Here is a 20,679-nt window from a genome sequence, read left to right as displayed (position 1 = left end):
GGAAGAAAAGGTTTTTTCCATCTTCCTCTTCCACCTCCTAGTCCATCATTGAAGGAAGTTGGGCAGGAACTCAAGGCAGGAGCCTGGAGGCAGGAACTGAAGCACTGTTCTTCCAGGGTCTCTGCTTTAGTTCCTGCCTCCAGGTTCCTGCCTTGAGTTCCTGCCCGCTTGTACTCCAGAGGGGTAAGAGTCTATCATGGTAGAGAGGTGTGGTAGCAGCAGCAGGTGTGACGATGGTGGCCAGAGCAGGGAGCTGAGAGATCTGAGTGAACTGGAAGAGACTGAAGCCTTTTTTTTTTTTTTTTTTGGGTTTTTCGAGACAGGGTTTCTCTGTGTAGTTTTGGTGCCTGTCCTGGATCTTGCTCTGTAGACCAGGCTGGCCTTGAACTCACAGAGATCTGCCTACTTCTGCCTCTCGAGTGCCCACCTCCACTGACACACCTCCTGCAGCAAGGCCACACCTCCTCAACCTTCTCAAACAGCGCATCAACTGGGAACCTATTATTCAAATACGCGATTCCATAGGAGACCTTCTCATTCAAACCCCTACAACCCTCTTCGATCCCAGGGCTCCTTCCCGATTAGCTTCTCAGTTGCTTTGGTGGCTCCCTCACCACACAGGACCTTTTCACTGGCTCTCTCATCCCGGCAGTACTCTTCTCCACAGATATTTGTGTGACTCAGTTCTTCGACTCTACTGTCATGGCTCCAGCATTGATAAGAATCTAGGTTCTTTCTCTGATCATCCAGCCCTCATGCCTCTCTCTAGCTTTAGCATCCTCCTTGTTATCTAAACACTAGATATTTTCCTTATGTGTGTGGCTTATTGTGTGTCTCTTTACACCTCCACAAAGAAGATATTTGGGGGCTGGAAAGATTGCTCAGCGGTTAAGAGCACGGTTCTTCCAGAGGTCCTGAGTTCAATTCCCAGTAACCACATGGTGGCTCACAACCATCTGTAGTGAGATCTGGTGCCCTCTTCTGGCCTGCAGTGATACGTGCAGACAGCACACTGTATGCATAATAAATAAATAAATCTTAAAAAAAAAAAAAGATGTTTTGTCGTTTTTTAAAAAAGTTTCACAAGCTGGGCAGTGGTGGCACACGCCTTTAATCCCAGCACTCGGGAGGCAGAGGCAGGAGGATCTCTGTGAGTTCGATGCCAGCCTGGTCTACAGAGCAAATTCCAGAACAGCCAGGGCTACACAGAGAAACCCTGTCTTGAAAAATCAAAAATAAGAATAATTTTTTTACATGAGTGCTGGGTTTATGGGGTGTATGTGTCAGGGCAGCATTTGGGAGTCGGTTCTCTCCTTCTACTGTGTGAGTCCTGGGGATGGCACTTAGGTCTTCAGGCTTGGTAGCAGGCACCTTTACCTGGTGAACCATCTCACTGGCTGCAGAAGGGATCTTGTCTCTGTCTGTATTGGGTCCACAGCACCCAGGGCAACCAGTGGTGTGCATAAAGATGAGTGTGTTCATGTGAAGCCTGCATTCTGTCAGCGGGGCCTACCTGGGTGTAGAGGGGACAGGGAGTGAGTGGCAGGTTTACAGCCTTGGTGACAAAATTTGGTAGGTTTCCCCCTCGCTGAGATTGTCATGGGAAGATTGCATTATCCTTAGTCTTGAGCTGTACAATTTATAACAGAAGTTAACTGCTTACTAATTAGCAGCTGGAACCATTAATTGGCTATTTGTTAGAGCTCAAATTAATAAACTGGTCTTTCAGTGGGGTCATAACTCTCCCTGTTCCTTGCCCCCCCTCCCAGCCAGCCTCCTCCCCTTGACCAGAACTCAGCCTGCTGTGCGATCCAATCAATACCTGCCACCGTATGATTTTCAGACGCAATCTACCTCGCAAGGCGACGACACCATCGGGGCCAGGCCGAGTCTCCCTTCACTCCCCCTCTCTTCCCTTCCAGGCTCTGACTCACAGGGGGAGAGCAAGAGGCTGGAAGAGATGGAGAGCTGTCTAGCAACAGTGAGGTCGTTAGAGCCTGCAGCTAGCTGCCCTAGCTGAGCCCTGCCCTGGGACCCTGCGTTTCTGGCCCATCTTAGTCACACACCCAGCATTAGCTAGTTCTGGGTACTTGCTGGAGTCCAACTGCTGTGTTTTCTCGAGGGCTTTCTTCAACTAGGAGTGATGGTGGGCCCCAAGTAGCCTGCCACACTCTGATTCTAGGCTCCATGGCTCCCCTCAGGGGTTCCCAAAGATCGTGGGGGTCTAGCTCTCATGCTCCACACTCTTAGCAGCGCCACATGGAGTCCAGAGCGCTGTTCTGGTGTGTGTAGAGAACAGGAGCTGCTTCTCATGAAAATGTGGTGAGTCGCCTCTGGGCTTGCGTACCTGCAGGTAGGTAGGTAGCTCAGGGGGCAAGAGCTAGGCCCTTCAGCCTGGCTACTTATGTCAGGAGCCTCTGACCATTGAGCAGCTTGTGAGACAGGCCAGACAGGGTCTGTCATGTGACACGAAGCCTCTGCCCCTGTGGCAGGTACCCAGTTCTCTCAACCACTCTGCTGGGTAGGGATCCCACCTACTTGACAACTGGGGAGATCGAGGCCCAGACAGATTAGGGCTGGAACACAAGACTGACGGCATTTTGCTTTCTCTGGGGTTGCCTGCCGCTGTCAGTTCTGGGGCTCGGTCCCAGGCAGCAGGCCTGGAACACTGGGGAGGAAATGACTGAGCTGACAGGCGCACATGAACAGGCTGTCGAGGTGTTTACACTACACACAGCGAGTATTCACAAGTGGATTAGCACAGCAAATGTTCAATCCCAGCCTGCCAGGCTCCGGACTTCTGCTCCCCCTCCTCCCCAACCCTCCTCCATCACAAGGCCTCTTTCTTCTCCAGGGCCGGTGCGTGTTCAGACAAGATCTCCGTCCTCTCTGCTATACCAAAGAGGAGCAATTTGATGCTGTTTGGGGTTGGGGTGGCTAACTGGATAAGAAGACAACAGCTTCCCAGAATAGGCAAAGCCAGGGAGAGCCTGAGTCATCGGATGACTCCCTGGGAGCTTCCTGGGGGGTTCTGGAAGCTTTCCAATAATGGCGACACCACAGTAAACCGAGTTACTCACCGCCACCCTCTCAGTTGGTACCACTTCCCTTTCAGACCGGTGGGAGAGGTGGGTGGGAAGACACTGGATATCTATGGAGCAGATCATTCAGAATGGTGGGAGAGGTGGGTGGGAAGACACTGGATATCTATGGAGCAGATCACGCATTGTTTCCTTTGGGTTAATAGGAGGCTGTGAGTAGAGGGAATGCCTTGTGGAAGGTTGCTTTGGGCTGCTGGATCTAGCCCACGGTGGGCATCATTCATTCATTCAGTTAACAAAGCTCCAGTTGCTGAGTTGGGCTTGGACACCCTTCACTGAACCTTGGACCCCCACAGTAGAAGGAGGGAAGAAGTGAAGAGCGCAGGAACAAGTGTGGACAGCCTGGATGAATCAAAAGGAAGCTGAGAAAGGGTAGGCTGATGGCGCCCCTGCCCACCTACCAGACTTCTCATGCTCTCCACTCCTCCTTAGCAGGTCAGGTCTGTCCAGGAGGGCCAGAGGAGAAAGATCCCGGTGGAAGATGGATTTGGAGGAGGGGTTTATTATTAATTTTTTAAAAAAAATTTATGTGTGAATTTAAACGCCAGAGAATCAACTCTTTGGGTGAACAGGTCTTTGAGTTTGGACAGATGCCTGGAGTCATGGATCCACCATCGCAGCAGATCCTGAGCAGGATCCAATCTCCGAGCTTGTTAGCTGCGGCGGGTGTCGCGCTCCCACGGGCCGCTCTAGCAGAATCCCTGCGCTCACGCCGAGATAACGGCGGCGACAGGTGGAGCAGGTGAGATTAGCAGGACCCGGGTGGGAGGACGCGATCGGAGGCGCCGGGGAGGTGGCGCGCCTCGCTCCCCAGCCCACGCCCCTCCCCAAGGGCGTCTGGAAGGAACTACGTCTTGGTCGCGGTTTCAAAGAGGGCCGGGTTGAGGTGACGGGGAGACCCGGAGTGCTGGACTCAGGGCCCGGCTTGGCTGCGGGAAGGGCGAGCACCCTTAGCGCACTTGGCCACGCCTCAAGTCCCGCGGGGAGGCAGGGCGCCAGAGAAGCGGGCTAAAGGAGGCACTTGGTGTCTCCGTGGCACTGGGGTCTTGCTGGCAAACCTGTTGGCAACCTGTGGGCCAGGGCTAGGACGCGAGCTGCAAGCGCGTCCTCCTCCTCAGCGGCTCTAGCAGTGGCTCGGCGCCCGACCCGGGGAGAGGCCGAGGCGGCTTGGAAAGGGGCCGGGGCTCTGCCAGGGGCGGGTGGTGGTGGAGGTGGCGGGATTCCCAAGCCGAGCCAACATCCCTGCAGAGCGACAGCAGGCAACCGGCTCTCGCGCCAGCACTGGTCTAGGAGAAAGCAGACGTCTCGGCCTTTCCCTCCGATCCTAGGCTCCAGTCCGGCCTTCTCCAAAGTACAAAACATTCCTAAGTGTCCAGTGCCCTGCAGGCTTGGGTCCCCGCAACGAGCCGCCCGTGCCTGGCCCGCGAGCGTGCGGCGACCGTTTGCACCCGGCCCGGGCTTTGCCAGCCTGGGCTGTGCAAGGGCGGGCGGAGAGCGTGTGCGAGTGCGCGGCTGCAGAGCCCGCGCCGAACCCACGTTCCCGCTACTGTCCTCGGGATAGATGGATCCGTTGCTGCTTTCTGACATTTTTCTGCCAGGGGGCTGGTGGGGGAGGCGGAGATAGAGAGAGAGAGAGAGAGAGAGAGAGAGAGAGAGAGAGAGAGAGAGAGAGAGAGAGAGAGAGAGAGAGATGGGGGCAGGAGAGAAGGAGAGAGAGAGAGAGAGAGAGAGAGAGAGAGAGAGAGAGAGAGAGAGAGACTGCTTCCCCCAGCCCTGTTTTGTTTTCTCTAATTGGTCCTGGGGGAAGCAAGGAAATTGGACAGAGGCTGGGCCGGGCGAGCTGGGCTGCCTTTAATTGGCTCCTTTTTTTAACTGGAGGGGAATCAAACAGGAGAGCGAGCGACAAAGGGTGGGAGAGCGAGAGACCGATCGCGGAGATGGGAGGAGGGAGAGAGGGAGGAGGGAGAGAGGGAGGCGGGGTGGTGGTGGTGGTGGGGAGGAGGTGGAGGAAGCGCGGAATGAAAAGCTCGGAGGGACCAGAAAGCAGCACAGCGAAGCCCAAGTTGCCGAGCGAGCGGAGCGCTCTCGCGGCCCCGGAGCCCGAGTGGCCGCCGTGCCCGGGAGCCCGGCCCGGCCCCGCCCGCTTGGGCCCCCTCGGGCCCAGGCCTCCGGGAGGGGGGCGGGGACGCCCAACTTGGGGCGCGGCGCAGCCCGGCTCTCCCGAGATCGCAGAGCCCGGGAGCGCCACGGCCGCGGCCAGACGGCGGGAGCGGAGCACGGAGACAGGAGGCGGCCGGCGGCTCCCGAGCTGCTGCCCCGGCCTCGGCAAGAGCGCGAATTATTTTCAAAGGACTCAAACTTTCCTCCTTCCCCTGCTGGCTGTGGTCCCTCTTGCTTTGGAATCGTTCTCCGGATTCCCGCGGGGGCGCCGGGACGCGATCGCCTCCCTCGGATTCCTCGGCGGCGGCTCAGCCAACTTCGTGGACCCGGGGACCCGGAGTGCTCGCCCCGGGGCCGAATCCGGTCCTCGCCGCTCTCGCTCTCGGCAAGACCGGGACCCGGGGCGCCCTAGCCTCCGGAAAGGGCGCCTAGCCCCGCTCCCTTGGGTCGGGCTGCCGAGCCCTCCGCACCCACTGCAGGACTGGAGCCAGCGGGTTAACCTCCCGGCCTGGCTCCACCGAGGGGCGTCCCCTGGGCGGGGAACGACAAGTTTGTCAGGCATCGGTGGCCTGTTGGATCCGAGCGCGGCCGCCGCAGCAGAGAGGTCCCCCGCGCTCAGCACCCTCGGCAGACAGCCCTGGGGACCCGGGGCTGCTAGGTGGCCGAGCTTTCTGGACCAGGGAGCTGGCTGCTGCGCCCGGTGCGCAGAGGCACCAGGGTCTGGGCCAGCGCCCCCAGCGTCCCCACCCGGGCAGCCGCCCTGTGGGAAGAGGACAGAGCCCAGTTGCCTCCTGCTCAGACTCCTGCTCTCGGTCGCTGCGCTCTCTGTCGCGTCTCAGGGAAAAGGAGGGAAGGCAGAGGGCATCGCGGTGCCCTGGCGGATGCGCCCCCCGCCGCCTCTCAGGCTGCGCCGCCTCGCGGGGATGAAGCACTGGCCGTGAAGATGGAGGTGACCTGCCTTCTACTTCTGGCGCTGATCCCCTTCCACTGTCGGGGACAAGGAGTCTACGGTAAGAGCCCGCGTCCAGCTCCACCCTGGCGGAGCCGCGCGGAAACTTTGCAAGATCTTGCTCAAAGTGCGCGCTGCCGGGCCTTGGTGAAGCCCTGGGTTTGCACTCTGGAGTAGATGACCGCGTCCCCGCCCTCACCCGGGCGCCAGGAGACCGAGCAGCCTGCTCCCGAGCCCAGGAGCCGGTCCTAGGGTATGGCATGAAGCTAGGGGTGCCAGGGTGAGGTCTCGGCTTTCTGAAACCTTGCCAGGGGTTGGAGTGATCTGGAAGTCTTGGGAGAATCCAATGGGCTCGGGAGACCCGGAAAGAGCCCAAGCCCTGGGCTGGAGCAGCGGTTTCCACCGAATCTTCTTCCTTCCCTGGCTCAGCCTCCCGAGTGGAAGCAAGCGATCCGGAGTTGTGGGCGGCTGGCGGGCGGGCGAGATGCTCGCCAGCACCGCGGCCGGGCGGCTGGCTCGCATTCCCGGCAGTGGCCACGGCTCGGTCGCCTCTTCTCGCTTCTTAACGGTCTGAGCCGATGCTGAGCATCCCCTAGCCCAGGCGCCTACCGTTCACAGCATCCCTTTTCAGACCCCTCCCGAGCCAGCTCTTCCTCTCCCTGGTTCCCAGCCTCAGAACCCCAGCCCTAGCTTCCTTCTGCCTGCTTGCACACACAGACACGTTCAGTCACCGTCCTCAGGAAACGCAAACCCCGCTAGCACCCATCCTGCTACGTGTCTAAACTCTGCCTCCCGCCACGCAGCTCTGCTCCCGCATCACCAAGCCAACGCTCCGTAGCGCCAAGGAGTATTCTGGCCACATTTTCTCCACTTCAAGCCGTGGGTTTTCTCAGCGAAGGCTTCTTGGTTCAGTACTACCCAGCCAGGGTCGTCCTCCCAACGTGCACCGCACAGAGAGTCAATCCCTAGAGCCTATGGCCCTGACTTTGCCTTCTCCTGACCGCAGGGTGGGCTTTGTAGTTACTTTCTAATGATGTGTGGCTGGGGTGGGCAGGATTCTCCCTCTTTCTCTGGGGCCAAGAATCTAATCATTCTCTTTGAGAGTGGAGGGAGTTGGACCTGTACTGTGTGGGTGACAGAGTCCATGTCCCCTGACTACTAGCTTTAGGTCCTGGGTCTCTGCCTGTTCCTGGCAAGAGAGAGGAGCGTCCTGGGGAGCGGGTATCTGGAAAGTATACATCCCTGGGCTCCAAGAGCTAGCTGGCTTGGGCTTAATTCCCTGGTGAGGCCAGCCCAGGCATCCAGCCAAACTCCTTTTCTTAATTAGTTTGTGTGTCTCTTACAGCCTGGCCCCTGGCACAGGCCAGACAAGGCAGCCAGGAGGGCTGCTGCAAGAGGCGGGGCTGTATGTATTGGGGGGAGGGTATGAAACGGGTCCTCCCTGTCTAAGACAGAGGAAGATACCAGAGGCCTCAGAGTTCTCCTTTCTCCAGCATCACCAAAGATACCAGCAGCTTAGCCTCGCTACCTTTAAGGGAGTACCCCAAACGGTCTACTGCAACCTGCTCATACACCCTCTTGAGGTCTCAGCCTACTACCAGCCCCTTCCTCCGGCGCTCTGACGACCCCATCTCATGGCTATCTGGTTTGGGGTTCTCCATGAAGTCTTTCTTCATCGAGGTGGCCCAATGTGCATTTAAGGAAAGTTCTCCGGGCCTACGTAGGAGCCCCGACAATGAGGACAGAGGTCAGGGAACAAAAGCCATGGTCTCTGTAGACTTGTCCTTTTCCTTCTCTGCACCCTCCCCTTTTCTTTATTTTCTCCCATCTCTCACGTGCCCAGGTCCCATCTGCTCTTGTTACAAATCAAAGAAAGGTAGGTCCGTTGGGTCCACCCTTGGCTCTTCAGTGGCGTTCTTTGCATCTGCTTTTGGAGAGCTTGGCTCCAGGGGAGGCTGGGCTGCAGGGAGATTGCTGCTGCGTGGAAAATCTTCTTGGAGGTGGATGGGAAGCTGGGGGACACTGTGCCTCGTGGTGTTACAGGCACTGGCGACACCCCAGCAGGGTTGGGACTGGCCTAAGAAGTAGGGGGGAGAGCTAGGGCTTGTTCTGCCCCACCCATTCCTCTGCACCCCAAAGCAGATGAAGCAAGTGAGTGGTAGTGTGCAGGAGCAGAGATGTCCATCCACCGCAGCCTCCAGCCCCAGCGTGGTACCTGGCACCCCGCAGGAACTCTGACGAGGTTCGTGGAGTAGATGAAGAGCTGCAGGTTGAAGATGCTTCATGAAATTCTCAGGTGTCTCCAGAGCTTGTCACTCACCAAGACAGAGAGAGGCCTTTTAGTTGAAGGTTTCTGCTCAAGAGAGCCATGGGGCCCTAGGCTTGCAGCCCTAAAAGAGAGAAGAGACCCAAGTGCTGGGTTTCGCTAGCGTGGAGGAGGGAGGCAGTGTGTTAGTGTGTGCTGGGGATAGACTTCAGCTGCTGCTGTCATTCTGCCCCAGGCCTGGGCTGCGGATGAAGGGTAGTCTCATAAGAGGGTGAGGGCAAGGGAGAGGGAGGGACCGGAATGGAGGCCTTTGGTGTGGGCGAGGGTCAGTACATCCTGGTGGGAGACAGATGCTCGGAGCCCCAGGCCGTGCATCCTGCTGGGGTCCACCCTCCAGCTCTAAAGCCTGCCATCAGTAGCCCAGGACTGGGGAGGCCCTCTCAGTCTGGCCAAGTGGCTTTGCTCTTCTTTAGGGCCACAGATGCTACAGCGGGCCGCGTGTGGGACCAGATGGTCCATTTGGAGCGGGGCCTCCTCCTTTCCCGATTCTCCATCTCTAGCCCAGTTTTGTTGTTTACAGGGTGGATCCTGTAATCTGCTTTCTGCCAGGCCTGTGTGTGTGTGTGTGTGTGTGTGTGTGTGTGGCTCAGGCTGGCCCCAGAGGTCTAGTTCTGTGACAAAGACAGTAGGCAGGTAAAGGAGGGTGACTGACGCTCTATTAAGGCGGAGTTAGAGGCTTCCCATCCTCTATCCTGGCTTCCTGTCCCCCTCTCAGAGCAGTCAGACTTCCAGGCAGGGGCCGGTGAGCAGGATTCAGCTCCTTACAAAAACACAACAAACCCCTGGATTATTTAATATGCAGGAGTGGGAAGTGACATTATCCTTAAGACAGGTTGTTTGCAACTTACTGGGGGAAGTCAAAATATTTCACCAAAGGTGTCATCAGAAACTACTATCCTATGCTAATTTTTGTGGGAACATGAAGACAGATGTTGAATAATTTGACAAGAGCAACATCGCTTACAGAATTATCACCAAGTCAGCCCACCCCCCCCTTCCTCGGGGGAGTGTGGGGAAGGAATTTCGGGAAGTGAATTTCCCAGTGTGGGGCTTCTGAGTGTTGCTGTGGGTGGGGGCGCTTGGGACTTTTCCCTCCTGAGTTCCACACCCCTGCCTTGAAAATGTCTGTCTGTCTAGGGTCTTCCCTGGAGAAGGCCTCACCTCCAGAAGCGGGTTGTCCCTAGAGTCAGCAGCAGCCTTGGGTTTTCCTAAATCCCCAAGAAGGTCCTCCCCTACTTTCATTCCTTTTTCCTTCTCTGTTATAGTCATTGCCCGAGGGAAAGATGGTCTTGTGTGTCTACAAATCCAGGCTACTTTGCCTGTGCTGCCTTTGACAGTCCCCCAACCCTGCCTGGGGACTCCCCACGGGGTCATTCTCTAGATCTCTTCCTGGTTTGCCTCCCCACCCCACTTCAAGCAAATGTGCCTTCCTACCCTACAGGCTGGGCATCTGGACATCATCCATGGGTGAAGTTCTAGGATCGGGAAGCGAGATTGGAAAGGATTGTAGGAGCCAGGAAAGCACCCTCGAGGGGGGCGGGCCGGGCCGGTCGGAGGGGCCTACATGTAATTGGCCAGGTCTGTCTCTGAGCTGCTGCTGCTGCCGGGTGGTAAAGCCTCATTTAGAGCCCCGTATTAGCTTTGCTTTGCTGGAACATGGAGGGATGGGCGGGGAGCTCCGTGGGGAGGTGGAGGGAGCTAATCACAGCCGCCAAGGCCTGGCAAATGAATGATGCAGAAGATCGATACCTGGGGTGGGAGTGGAAATCAGGCCATGGTAGCAGGGCTGGCTTCTCCTGGTTGCCCAAGAGGCACGGAGGGGGCCTTGGAGTAGGAAAGCCAAGGTAGGATACGGGAGGATCCCTCCCTCTCAACCCTTTCCCCACAGCCACCTTGATGCCTCTTCCTGTGACTGGGTTCAGGGAGATTGGACCAGAAGGTACCCCACCCAGGAAAGTTTGGGAGACTGGAGATGGCATCTCGGTCTCTCATTCTAGCAAGAGCTCCGCTTCACCTTCTCCCTGTCCAGACACCCCAATCTGAGTCGGTCCCCATGCCTGTGTGTCAGAGAGGTCGGGGTGTAAATCCCTGTGGGCCCTGCGGTGGAAAGCTTGTGCTGCTCTTCCGGACATTGCCAGCAGGGGGCGGGCCTGGCCACCACATCGCTGCCTCCCTTTGCTGGCCTCCTTGCCCTTTCTCAGAAGAAGGGGACTGATTCCCCAGCCTGAGGTGGAAGGGGGCTCTCTCCAACTCCCACATACCTGCCTCGGAATCCAAGGGCGCCCACCACGGATAAAGCCACACTTCCTGCGTTTTCAAGATAACTCAATTCTTCTTTAGGTCAGGTGAGAACTTTTTTGGGCTCAGCTGAGCTTGCAGGGCTGTGACTCTAGGGGCTGTGTCGCGGGAGGGGTCTGACACCTCTGCACAATTGCCCCACAGGGTCCCAGGGCAGCATCTCCTTTTCCCCCTGAAGACTAAGGGCCCACGTGGCATTTAATAGCTGAGGCAGAAGGCTGTCAAGAGCCATGCTTAGCTCAGAAGAATGAATCTTTTTCTCTTCTGTTTTTTTTTTTTTAAACAATGTATTCTTTTTTCCCCCCTAAGACTGGATAACACATGCAAAACAAAGTATAAGAAAGTGAGATTCAGCCTCCACGCGTTGGGTATGGCTCTTCCTGTGTCTTTTAGGATATAGGAGAGAGTGACCCCTTTCAGGGAGAATGTTTGGTGAAGCTGATGGTCCCTCACCAGCATGGTGGTACCCCATGCCCTGCCAAGTCTTGGCCTGACGATGGCTAAGACTTAATATTTCCCATGATATTCTGAGAAGGCAGTCCATGGTGGGGACTCTCTTCGTCATTGAACCGAGGTTCCAAGGATGTAGGTGACCTGCTCAGTGCGGCACAGTTGGTAAGAAGGGGGACCCCCAGCGTTGGTCCCGTGGGCCTTCTGGGTAGGAGTAAGGATAATGAGAGGTGAATCTTTTCGGCATCTACCACATCTTACCTCTGGTAAAGCTGGTTTGGGGCACCATGGGGCTGCTGGACATGAGTCAGGGAGGGGGAGGGGATAGTTCCACAGAGATTCGATAAATCCCTCAAGGCAAGGACACCGTGAGGCATGCAGGAGAATGGAAAAGTCACCTCTCAGGGCTTGTGGAAGACAGACATTGGACCAGCCTTGGTCATCAGGCCTGGGGAGGCTGATTCTGGCAGAGGGTATACAGAGCTGAAGACCTTGGGCATGGGGAGGGTTGCTCTGTTGGTTAGGCATTGGTTGACAGGAAGTCAAGGCTGTGAAGATTGGAAATGCCAAAGGATAGTAATAATAATAATAGTGACAGAGATCATGAATATGCATTACTGTCTCTAGCTTGTACCAAGCCTCCCGGAAAGACAGACTCCTCAGTCCATTTCACCCTTGAGGAAGCCAAGAGGTTGAGAGAGACGAAGTTGCAGCCCCTGGAAGGGGCCCAGAGATGTGGACTGTAAAGCCTGTGATGGAGGCCGCACTGGAATGACGGGTTGGGGAAATGGGCAGGAGAGTCTTGGCTGGGGAGACGGTGGTGTTTAGTGTTCTTGAGGGAGCGGTGTGGAGAGACTTTCTGGACCCTTGCAGGGTGCAGAGCTGTCGTGAGTTTTGGCCTGACTCAGTTGCTGGGAGAAGGGACTGGAGGAGCTGGCTATGTAGCAGGATTGGGGATGGTGGCCAGCTCTTGTTTCTCCTAAGGTTTACATGCCCGTGGAGGGAGAGACTGTCCGCAAACATGAGAACGTGAATACAATGCACCTTACTGACGGGTTTCGTGCAGACAAGGGGACTGAGTAGAGACACTGTGGGTCAAGTTCGTACATGGTGGCTGGGGTTGGGGGCTTCCCCATGGAGGTGTCCCCAAAGCAGAGGCTTCATGGATATCTCCAGGAAATATTCCAGGCAGAGGAACAGCCAGGGCAATAGCCCTGGGGTAAGGACAGACCTGGCTTATTGGAACAAAAATCGAGTCCGTTGTGGGGACGAGAATGAACTGGAGGAGGTGGGTATGTAGCAGACGGGGTCAACAATTAGTTTGAAATATTGAAGGACCAGTGTTTGAAGTATTCAAGGCTGTGTAAGGACTTCCGAGTGTAAAGTGGGATTGGTTGGGCACGATGGAAGGGATTTGAGCATATGAGGAACACAGTGGGCAGTTTCCTAACAGTCCCTTGAAGGAGGGGAAGCGGGTGAGTTAGAGATATTGCAGATCTCCATCATGAACCCCAGAGCCGGGCCGGGAAAGAGATCCCGTGGGGACAGGAGCTGACGACGGCCTACAGTTGGCAGTTGGGGAACAGGTTCACAGTGGGAAGAATAAAAAAAGCTGTTGATTAGGCAGATTTGGGGCAGGAGAGTGAAGAGGGTAAGGGCCCGGGCTTCTGAATTGCTGCTCGATCCTGCCCCAGAATGAAGCCCGAGAAGAGGCTCTGCCCTGGGCCAGCCTTCTGTCAGGGCAGACAGCAAACAAAGCCTGATAAATAGCTTTAATGACTGGGGGGGGGGGGGCGAGGTGGTTTTGAGACAGGCTGGCTATATAGCCAAGAATGACCTTGAACTTCTGCTTTTCCCACCTTTACCTTCCAAGCGCTGGGAGTACTGGGGTTACCCTCGTATCCCATCATGCCACATTTATGCTGGGGACTGAACTCGGGGCTTCGTACAAGTTAAGCAAGGACTCCACCAGCTGAGCTGCGTTCCCAGCCACTGAGTGTGGTTTTGAAGGTCGGCTTTGTGTATAGGCTGTGTGGCAGGGAGGCTGGTGTGAGGAGAGCACAGCTCAGAAGAGGTGACTGTGCACCTTGGTCTATGTCCACCAAACAAGATGGACTTCACCAGGGAAGGTACGCGTCTGCGGGGGGCCCCTGGGCTGAGGCCAGGATCCCATGTCCGGAGAGAGGAGAGAGGGGAGAGAAAGTGGATGTCAGTAGGGAGGGGATGTCAGAGGGGGCTTGAGAAGAGATGGGAAGCTAGGGACAGAGTTGAGGGGGGCACTGTGTGAAGGAGAAGAGGAGGTACTTCAGGGCCCACGGAGGGATGGGGGCTCCCCAACTCTCCCGGGAGTCTCTGGGGGGGAAACATAGATCTAGGCTGTGTTTCTATCAGAGCCCTCATGACGGTGACAGAGACGCTGGTGGCACATGGATTGGTCTTGGCATTACAGGGGCAATAAGCAGGAAGGCAGGGCCTCTCTTCAAGGAGAACCTCCATTTCCCTGTCTGGAAGGTACGGGGGTCACGGGGAAGCATCAGTGTAATGCCGGTATTTTGCCAGCTCCTGAGGTGAATTATAGGGATTTGCAGGAGCAGAGGCGGTGGCAGCATCCTGGGGGAGGTCCCTGTGTGTGTGCTGTGTGGAAGGAAGCAGTGCTCATTTGAGAAATTTGGAAGACCTTGGAGGCCTAAAGTGGCTGTGTCTTTAACCTGAGCTCAGCTTGTATCTGGTAGAAGTCGAGGCTTTGGGATGGGTGGTGACCTTGTGGTTTGGGAGAGCGTACCTCACGCTCTCTTTGGTTCCCTTCCAGCCCCAGAGTCAGCCAAGATGCTGGGATTATCTGGTGGGTTGGAAGCCGTGAGGTGGCATGTTAAAGCCATCCGGGAGTTTACCCACAGTGCAGGCCTCGCTCTGCCTGGACTCTGCCCTGCAGGAGCTCCGCAGATGGAAGCTGTGGCTGGGAGCCCTGTAATTGGTGCTTTGACAGAGAGGCTGGCTGGAGCAGCCCAGTGGGTGTAGACACATTAGACTAAGTCAGGCCAAACCGCATCTTCTCCCTGGGATGCCTCCAGGGCATTGTCCAGGCCACCGCCCAAGCTGGGTTTCAGCCAAGCTCCGCTGGACCCTGGGGCCTTTCATGCAGGCCACTTATTACCCCTGAAGCCACCAGCTGGATGGAGCCTTTCTGCTTGCATGAGTCTCACAGAAGGCTCAGGCCGGGCGATCGGGATAGCACCTTATCCCTGCTCTTAACCACACCCCAAACCAGCTAAGGGCTGAAAGGGTGATGCGTGCTGCATGTCCCTAAGAATCTCCCCACAGGCCTCATTTTCCAAGTGCAAATGTTGAGGGTCAGGCTGAGTGACATACCAAGGTCCTACAGTTGGCAGGTAGATGGTAGAGCTGGGATTTGAACTCAAAGTCACCTAATGCCAAACTTCGTACACCCCAAGTGCCAGGCAATTTGAGCAGTGCCGAGGTGGTTTGTTCCCTAGTTTTTCTTTGGGGTGGGGTGGGGGTGGGGTTGATTCTTGAAGCAGCATGAGGAGCCCTCCTGTCCTCCAGGGACCACGTTTGGCTATGAAACACTGAGGCTTCTGTCTCTGGCTCCTCAGGTCCAGAGGTCCTCCAGGCTCCTCCCATCTTGGGGCCCTGCCTAAACAGTAGTCCTCGGATTTGATTGCACATGAGATAACCCAGGACACTTCAGCAATTCCCAGTGCCTGAGCTGCATTACTCACAGTTAAATCAGCACATCTGACAGTTTGGCCCAACTTCCTTTAAGGAGACTTCCCAGAAGCTCCTGGGTGACTTCTGTTTACATTGGGCATCCTTGAGTGCCCTGGCCATTTTAACTGTAAGGGAGGCTGAGGTGGGCGCATTCCTGTCTGCAGAAGTACAGGAGTTCCATAGAAACACACACATGGGGTCAGTGAGGTGGCTCAGCAGGTTGAGTTCAACTCAACCAAGCCTGAGTTCAACCCGCAGGTCCCACGTGATGGAAGGAGAGAACTCACTCGGGAAAGTTACCCTTTGACCTCCACAAGCTCACCTTGGAATGAGTGTATACACACACACACACACACACACACACACACACACACACACACACACATACACACACACACACACGACAGGATGGAGGTGGATAGGTGACCAGTTAGACATCAATCTGTGGTGGTATTGTGTTCCCCGAAATATTGTGCACGCTAATAAACTTATCCGGGGTCAGAGAACAGAACAGCCACAATATTAAACATAGAGGATAGGCAGTGGTAGCACACGCCTTTAATCCTAGCATTCCAGAGGCAGAGATCTACCTGGATCTCTGTGTGTTCAAGGATACAGCCAAGCATGGTGGCTCATGCCTTTAATCCCAGAAAGTGAGCCTTTAATACCAGGGAGTGATGGCAGAAAGCAGAAAGGTATATAAGGTGTGAAGACCAGAAACTAGAAGCTTTTGCCTGGTTAAGCTTTCAGGCTTTTGAGCAGCGGTTCAGCTGAGACCCATTCTGGATAAGGACTCAGAGGCTTCCAGTCTGAGGAAACAGGATCAGCTGAGGAACTGGCGAGACCATCTAAGATTCCTGCTACATCAATCTCCACTTAGTCGGCTGCCTGTCCTATAATTGGGTTCCTGTGCGTTGGAGTCCAGAGGTCAATGTCAGGTGCCCTCCACTGCTCTCCACTTTAACTTTTGAGACAGGGTCTCTCCTGGACCCAGGACACACTGACTGGCTAGACAGGCTGGCTGGCAAGCCCCGAGGACCTGCCTGTCTCTGCTTCCCCAGGCCTGTGACTATAGGCATGTCTGGCTTTATCTTTTTAAATGATTTTATTTTTTGGCTATGTGTCTGTGTGTATACACACACAAGGACAGGCGTCTTTGGAAGTTGGAATAGGGGTTCCACATGCCCTGGAGCTGGAGTTATAGGTGGTTGTGAGCTGCCCGATGTGGGTGTTGGGAACTGAACTTGGTCCTCTGCTAGGGCAGCCAGTACTCTTAACCACTGAGCCCTCTTTCCCTCACAAGCCTGGCTTTTCCAAGTAGTGTAGAGGGTCCCAACAGGGTGTGGCGGGGCAGGACTTAGCCATCCCCCTGTGGCCCAGATGGGGATCTCTGAGATTCAGTGTAGGAGGAGACTTGAGGCCATTGAACCATCTTTTCCCCACCTGCCATTTCCTGACTGAGGAGGCCTGAATGGTGTGAGTGGGCATTCCCTGACTGAGGAGGTCTGAATGGTGTGAGTGGGCATTCCCTGACTGAGGAGGTCTGAGTGGTGTGAGTGGGCATTTCCTGACTGAGGAGGCCTGAATGGTGTGAGTGGGCATTTCCTGACTGAGGAGGCCTGAATGATGTGAGTGGGCATTTCCTGACTGAGGAGGTCTGAGTGGTGTGAGTGGGCATTTCCTGACTGAGGAGGTCTGAATGGTGTGAGTGGGCATTTCCTGACTGAGGAGGCCTGAATGGTGTGAGTGGGCATTTCCTGACTGAGGAGGTCTGAGTGGTGTGAGTGGGCATTTCCTGACTGAGGAGGTCTGAGTGGTGTGAGTGGGCATTTCCTGACTGAGGAGGTCTGAATGGTGTGAGTGGGCATTTCCTGACTGAGGAGGTCTGAATGGTGTGAGTGGGCACACTGGGCGCTCTTTCACCCACTCTGCCAACCTCACTCAGGAGAAGACCGAGACCAGAGTGGGCAAGTGACTTGTCTGGAGTCACCCAAACATTCCTGTGGGAGTCTCTCCTGGTCTCCTACCTGCCTGAGGCTGTGACCTCTCCCCTCCCAGACCCCCCCACCGTCCACCCCCACTCCCAGGCTCTCCAGGGAGTCCATCTCCAGCAGCAGGTGTCTCATTTCAGCCTGAACTCTGTGGGCTGGGGAGTAGCAGCCTCCTGGCTTTCAGACACTGAAGGCTATGGGCTGGGAAGTTCTTCTGAGGTGACCAAATTCATTTGCCGACTTCTGGGGGAGCCGCTGTCTTGTGAGATCATGAAGCCCTGCTACAGTTTGCTGTGTCTTTCTTTGGGCCTTCATTTTGGGAAGTTCTTCTCACTGTCTGATTTTGTATCGGTTTGCTGTGCTGAACTTGAATCTGTCCTTGGCCCCGAACCTCTTCTTGCCTTGACGGAGGCTCTATCTCTGAGTAGAATCCTGGGAGGGCAGAACGGGAGGGAACTGAATTCCAGCGTCCTGATCCCTTGGCTCTGGTTCTAATGCTCCAGTAAAATGCAGGGGACCTTGGGGGAAGGTTGGGCTAGCTTCCTGCACCAGTGAGGCCTGGCTCCCCATGAGGCAGCTGCAGAAGGGCCAGAGGGTATGGCAGGCAGGACTCAGTCACACTACTATGGCCTCATGTGACCCAGATGGGGATCTCTGAGATTCAGTGTAGGAAGAGACTTGAGACCAGAGAAGACAAGTAATTTGTGAAGGCCACACAGCCCTCATGTGCCCAGGCTGAAGTCAAAAGCCATACAGGTAGAGGGAGGGACTCCAAAGTCAAATCTCTTTCAGTGTCCCATGTCACCTCTTAGGCATGTCACTGTGGTATTGATAAGCTCCTGTCCCTCCCCACCCCTTAGAACCACATTCATGCTGTTAACAGTCAGCTAGCAGGGGACAGGGAAGGCCTGGGAGCTACGATACAACCCAGGCCCTGAGGCTCAGGCCTAATGGGTAGGTGGGTTCAGGCATGGGGGTATCCAAGGGCAATGTTTAGGGTAAAGGAGGGAGTGGTTAGGGCAGAGTGTCAACTCTGGGTTAAGGTCATGGTGCTTTAGTGGGGGTGAGGGGACACCCACCCACCATAGGAGCTGTGGCTTTAGGAGGCCTGGGTCGAGAAGCAGAAAAGTACGCTAGGGAAATGAGGGGCCCCCTCCCCCTTGAGGAGTCTGATTAAACAGGTTGCCCTGTGTCCTTCTGGAGAGCTCTGGTTCATATCTGCCTCTGCTACTGGGCTGGGGATACACCCACTCCGGCTCCATTGGCCAAGCTGTTCCACCACGGTAGGACTTGTTAATCTTGCACTCTGAGCCCACTGGGCACCTAGGAACACTGGCTGTAGTGGCCAGGATGGTGTCAGACGCCCCGGGACGGCAGGTGCTAGCAGTTAGGAGCTAGATGGATGGCCACTGAAATGGCTAGGGAGACATGGGGGACTGACAGCAGGTACCTCTCCATCGCCCTTGGTGGATGGAGCCAGTTTAGTGGTATTTGCTCTGCCCATGACATTTTAAGAGGTCACAGCAAGCAAGAAGCACCGCCTCCTTTAGGCCCTATAGCCCAAGTCTTGGCGCCCAACGTGGGGCACAAACCCATGACCCTGAGATTAAGAGTCTCATGCTCTACTGACTGAGCTAGTCGGGCTGGAGGGCAGGTCCACAGTTGCGAGGCTGGCTAGAGTGGGCCATGCCTTTGTCGCTATGCTTCCCTGTGTTCTTGGACCTGGGCGTGGGCCTGGTGGAGCTCAGTGGCTGTTACCTGTGGGCCGCGCTGGTGCTGGCGCTGCTGGGTCTGGCTGACCTCCCACCGCCAAGCTGCATGGGTCGCAGCCCCCACGTAGTTTCCTGGTGCTGCTGCATCTGTTGCAGCTGGGCTATCTGTACAGAGTTTGGCATCAACTCATCCTTCCTGGGTATCTCATGGGCACTGCCGGACTACCACCGGGCCTTGCGTACTTGTCTTCGCTCTAAGCCCTGCCCGGGCTGGAGCTCCTCTGCCGTCTGCTTCCTGTGGAACCTGCTGCTGTTGAGGCCCCGAATCTTTGCCATTGCCCTGTTCTCAGCTCTCTTCCCCTGCTACGTGGCCCTGCATTTCCTCAGCCTGTGGCCGGTACTATTGTTCCGGGTCTGGCTTCAAGGCACAGTATTTATGCCAAACCCCAACTCTGAGTGGCTGTACCGGGAGAGGGTGGCAATCATCCTTTATCTCTCCTGGTTCAGTGTGGCTGGGGGCTGCACCCGAGGCCGGTCCATCATCCACCTGATCTTCATCCTCAGTGACAGTATGCTGCTGGTCAGCACCTGGGTGACACAGAGCACCTGGCTGCCCAGTGGGACCTTCTTGCCGATGTGGTTGATTATCGGAGGAGCCTGCTTCCTCCTGGGACTGACCTACTACCTCTGGCTGCACCCTCCCTGCCACCGGGAGCCCAACCGTGTGGCTGGGGTCTGAAGTCTCCTTCCTTCAAAACAGCCTAAGCTGCTTTGTTAACAGGCGGGCCACTCCGTTAGCACACAACTTCTTCCCCAAGGTCAAAGCGGAGGCTTCTCTGCCCGAGGTTGGAGAGGTGGAGTCCTTCGAGGCAGGTTCTGACTCAGCCAGTAAGGAAGATGTGGAAAGCTGGGCCTTGGAAGGGCCAAAGGCCAACCATATACAAGCCAGCCTGGTTTGCTGAGCTGGAGGGCCCTAGACTCAAGACTCTCTCCAGAGTGAGCTACTCATTAAATCCCAGTGTGTGGGTTTCCCCTAAACCAGTGGTTCTCAACCTTCCTGACGCTGCGACCCTTTAATAAGAGTTCATCGTGTTGCGGGGACCCCCAGCCATAAAACTATTTTGTTGCTACTTCACAACTGTAATTTTGCTACTGTTCTGAATCATGACGTAAGCATCTGATTTGCAGATGGTCTTAGGCCACTCCTGTAAAAGGGTTGTCTGCCCAAAGGAGTCAAGACCTATAGGCTGAGAACTACTGCCCTAGACCTTTCTGGAAGATGGAGGCGGGGCTTGTCCCTGAAGGAGACAGGTTAAGAGAATAGTGAGGACAAGCAGGGATTCCCAGGGTACTTTTTTCTGTCCATGCCCTCGAGGAGTTTGCTGCCCTACAGCCCTGAACAACTGGAGCATTTCCAAGGACCGCAGAGGAACACCTCTGGCCTTTTGGGGTGCTTGCAACTGGGACCCGAGATGAATTTAGCATTTAGTGAGCACATGCTGGGTGACACCCAGCAAGTGCTAGACCCAGCTCAAACCCACAGAGGTTAGAGGTCGACGGCTGAGAGGTGAGCTGGTCTTTTAACTCCATCCTTCAGAAGCAGAAACTGGTGGCTAGGTGTAAGCCTGGGGCCTGCTCTGTCTCCTCAGTGGGACCTGGGCTAACACTGACTGAGATGTGATGGGTGTGCGTGTGTGTACGCGTGCATGTTCGTGCTTGATACGGCAGGATAGCCAGCAGGTGAGCGGCTTTTCAAACCACCTCACTCCTGGGACATTTAGAGGCTACCTCAAGCTCCACCCTACCTTCTCCAGACAATGTGGTCCCCGGCAGGAGCCTCATGGTGGGGCCAGTAGTAGGTTCTGGCTCCTGGGTCTCCTAATCAGAACACCCTGTGTGGGTCACTTCTTTCCTGTCACCGTGGGAGGAGCTGAGGGAGCAGGTGGAGAACTCGCTGGGGGCA

The 20,679-nt window shown here is 55.8% G+C and overlaps 1 protein-coding gene and 1 pseudogene across 2 annotated transcripts in view; both read left to right on the top strand.

The window, feature by feature from the left end:
* Positions 1 to 6,204: 6,204 nt before the first annotated feature.
* Positions 6,205 to 20,679, top strand: part of Mdga1 (MAM domain containing glycosylphosphatidylinositol anchor 1) — a 55,532-nt gene continuing 41,057 nt past the window's right edge. For both annotated transcript variants that reach the window (XM_059282263.1, XM_059282262.1), the window contains exon 1: positions 6,205 to 6,271. In XM_059282263.1, coding sequence (XP_059138246.1) covers positions 6,205 to 6,271 — 67 coding nt within the window. The remainder of the gene's footprint in view (positions 6,272 to 20,679) is intronic.
* Positions 18,691 to 20,182, top strand: LOC131926703 (XK-related protein 8-like; annotated as a pseudogene).

The sequence above is a fragment of the Peromyscus eremicus genome, chromosome 16_21 (genome assembly GCF_949786415.1).
Source record: "Peromyscus eremicus chromosome 16_21, PerEre_H2_v1, whole genome shotgun sequence".
NCBI classification, from domain to species: domain Eukaryota; kingdom Metazoa; phylum Chordata; class Mammalia; order Rodentia; family Cricetidae; genus Peromyscus; species Peromyscus eremicus.
This window is presented reverse-complemented; position numbering and strand designations above follow the sequence as displayed.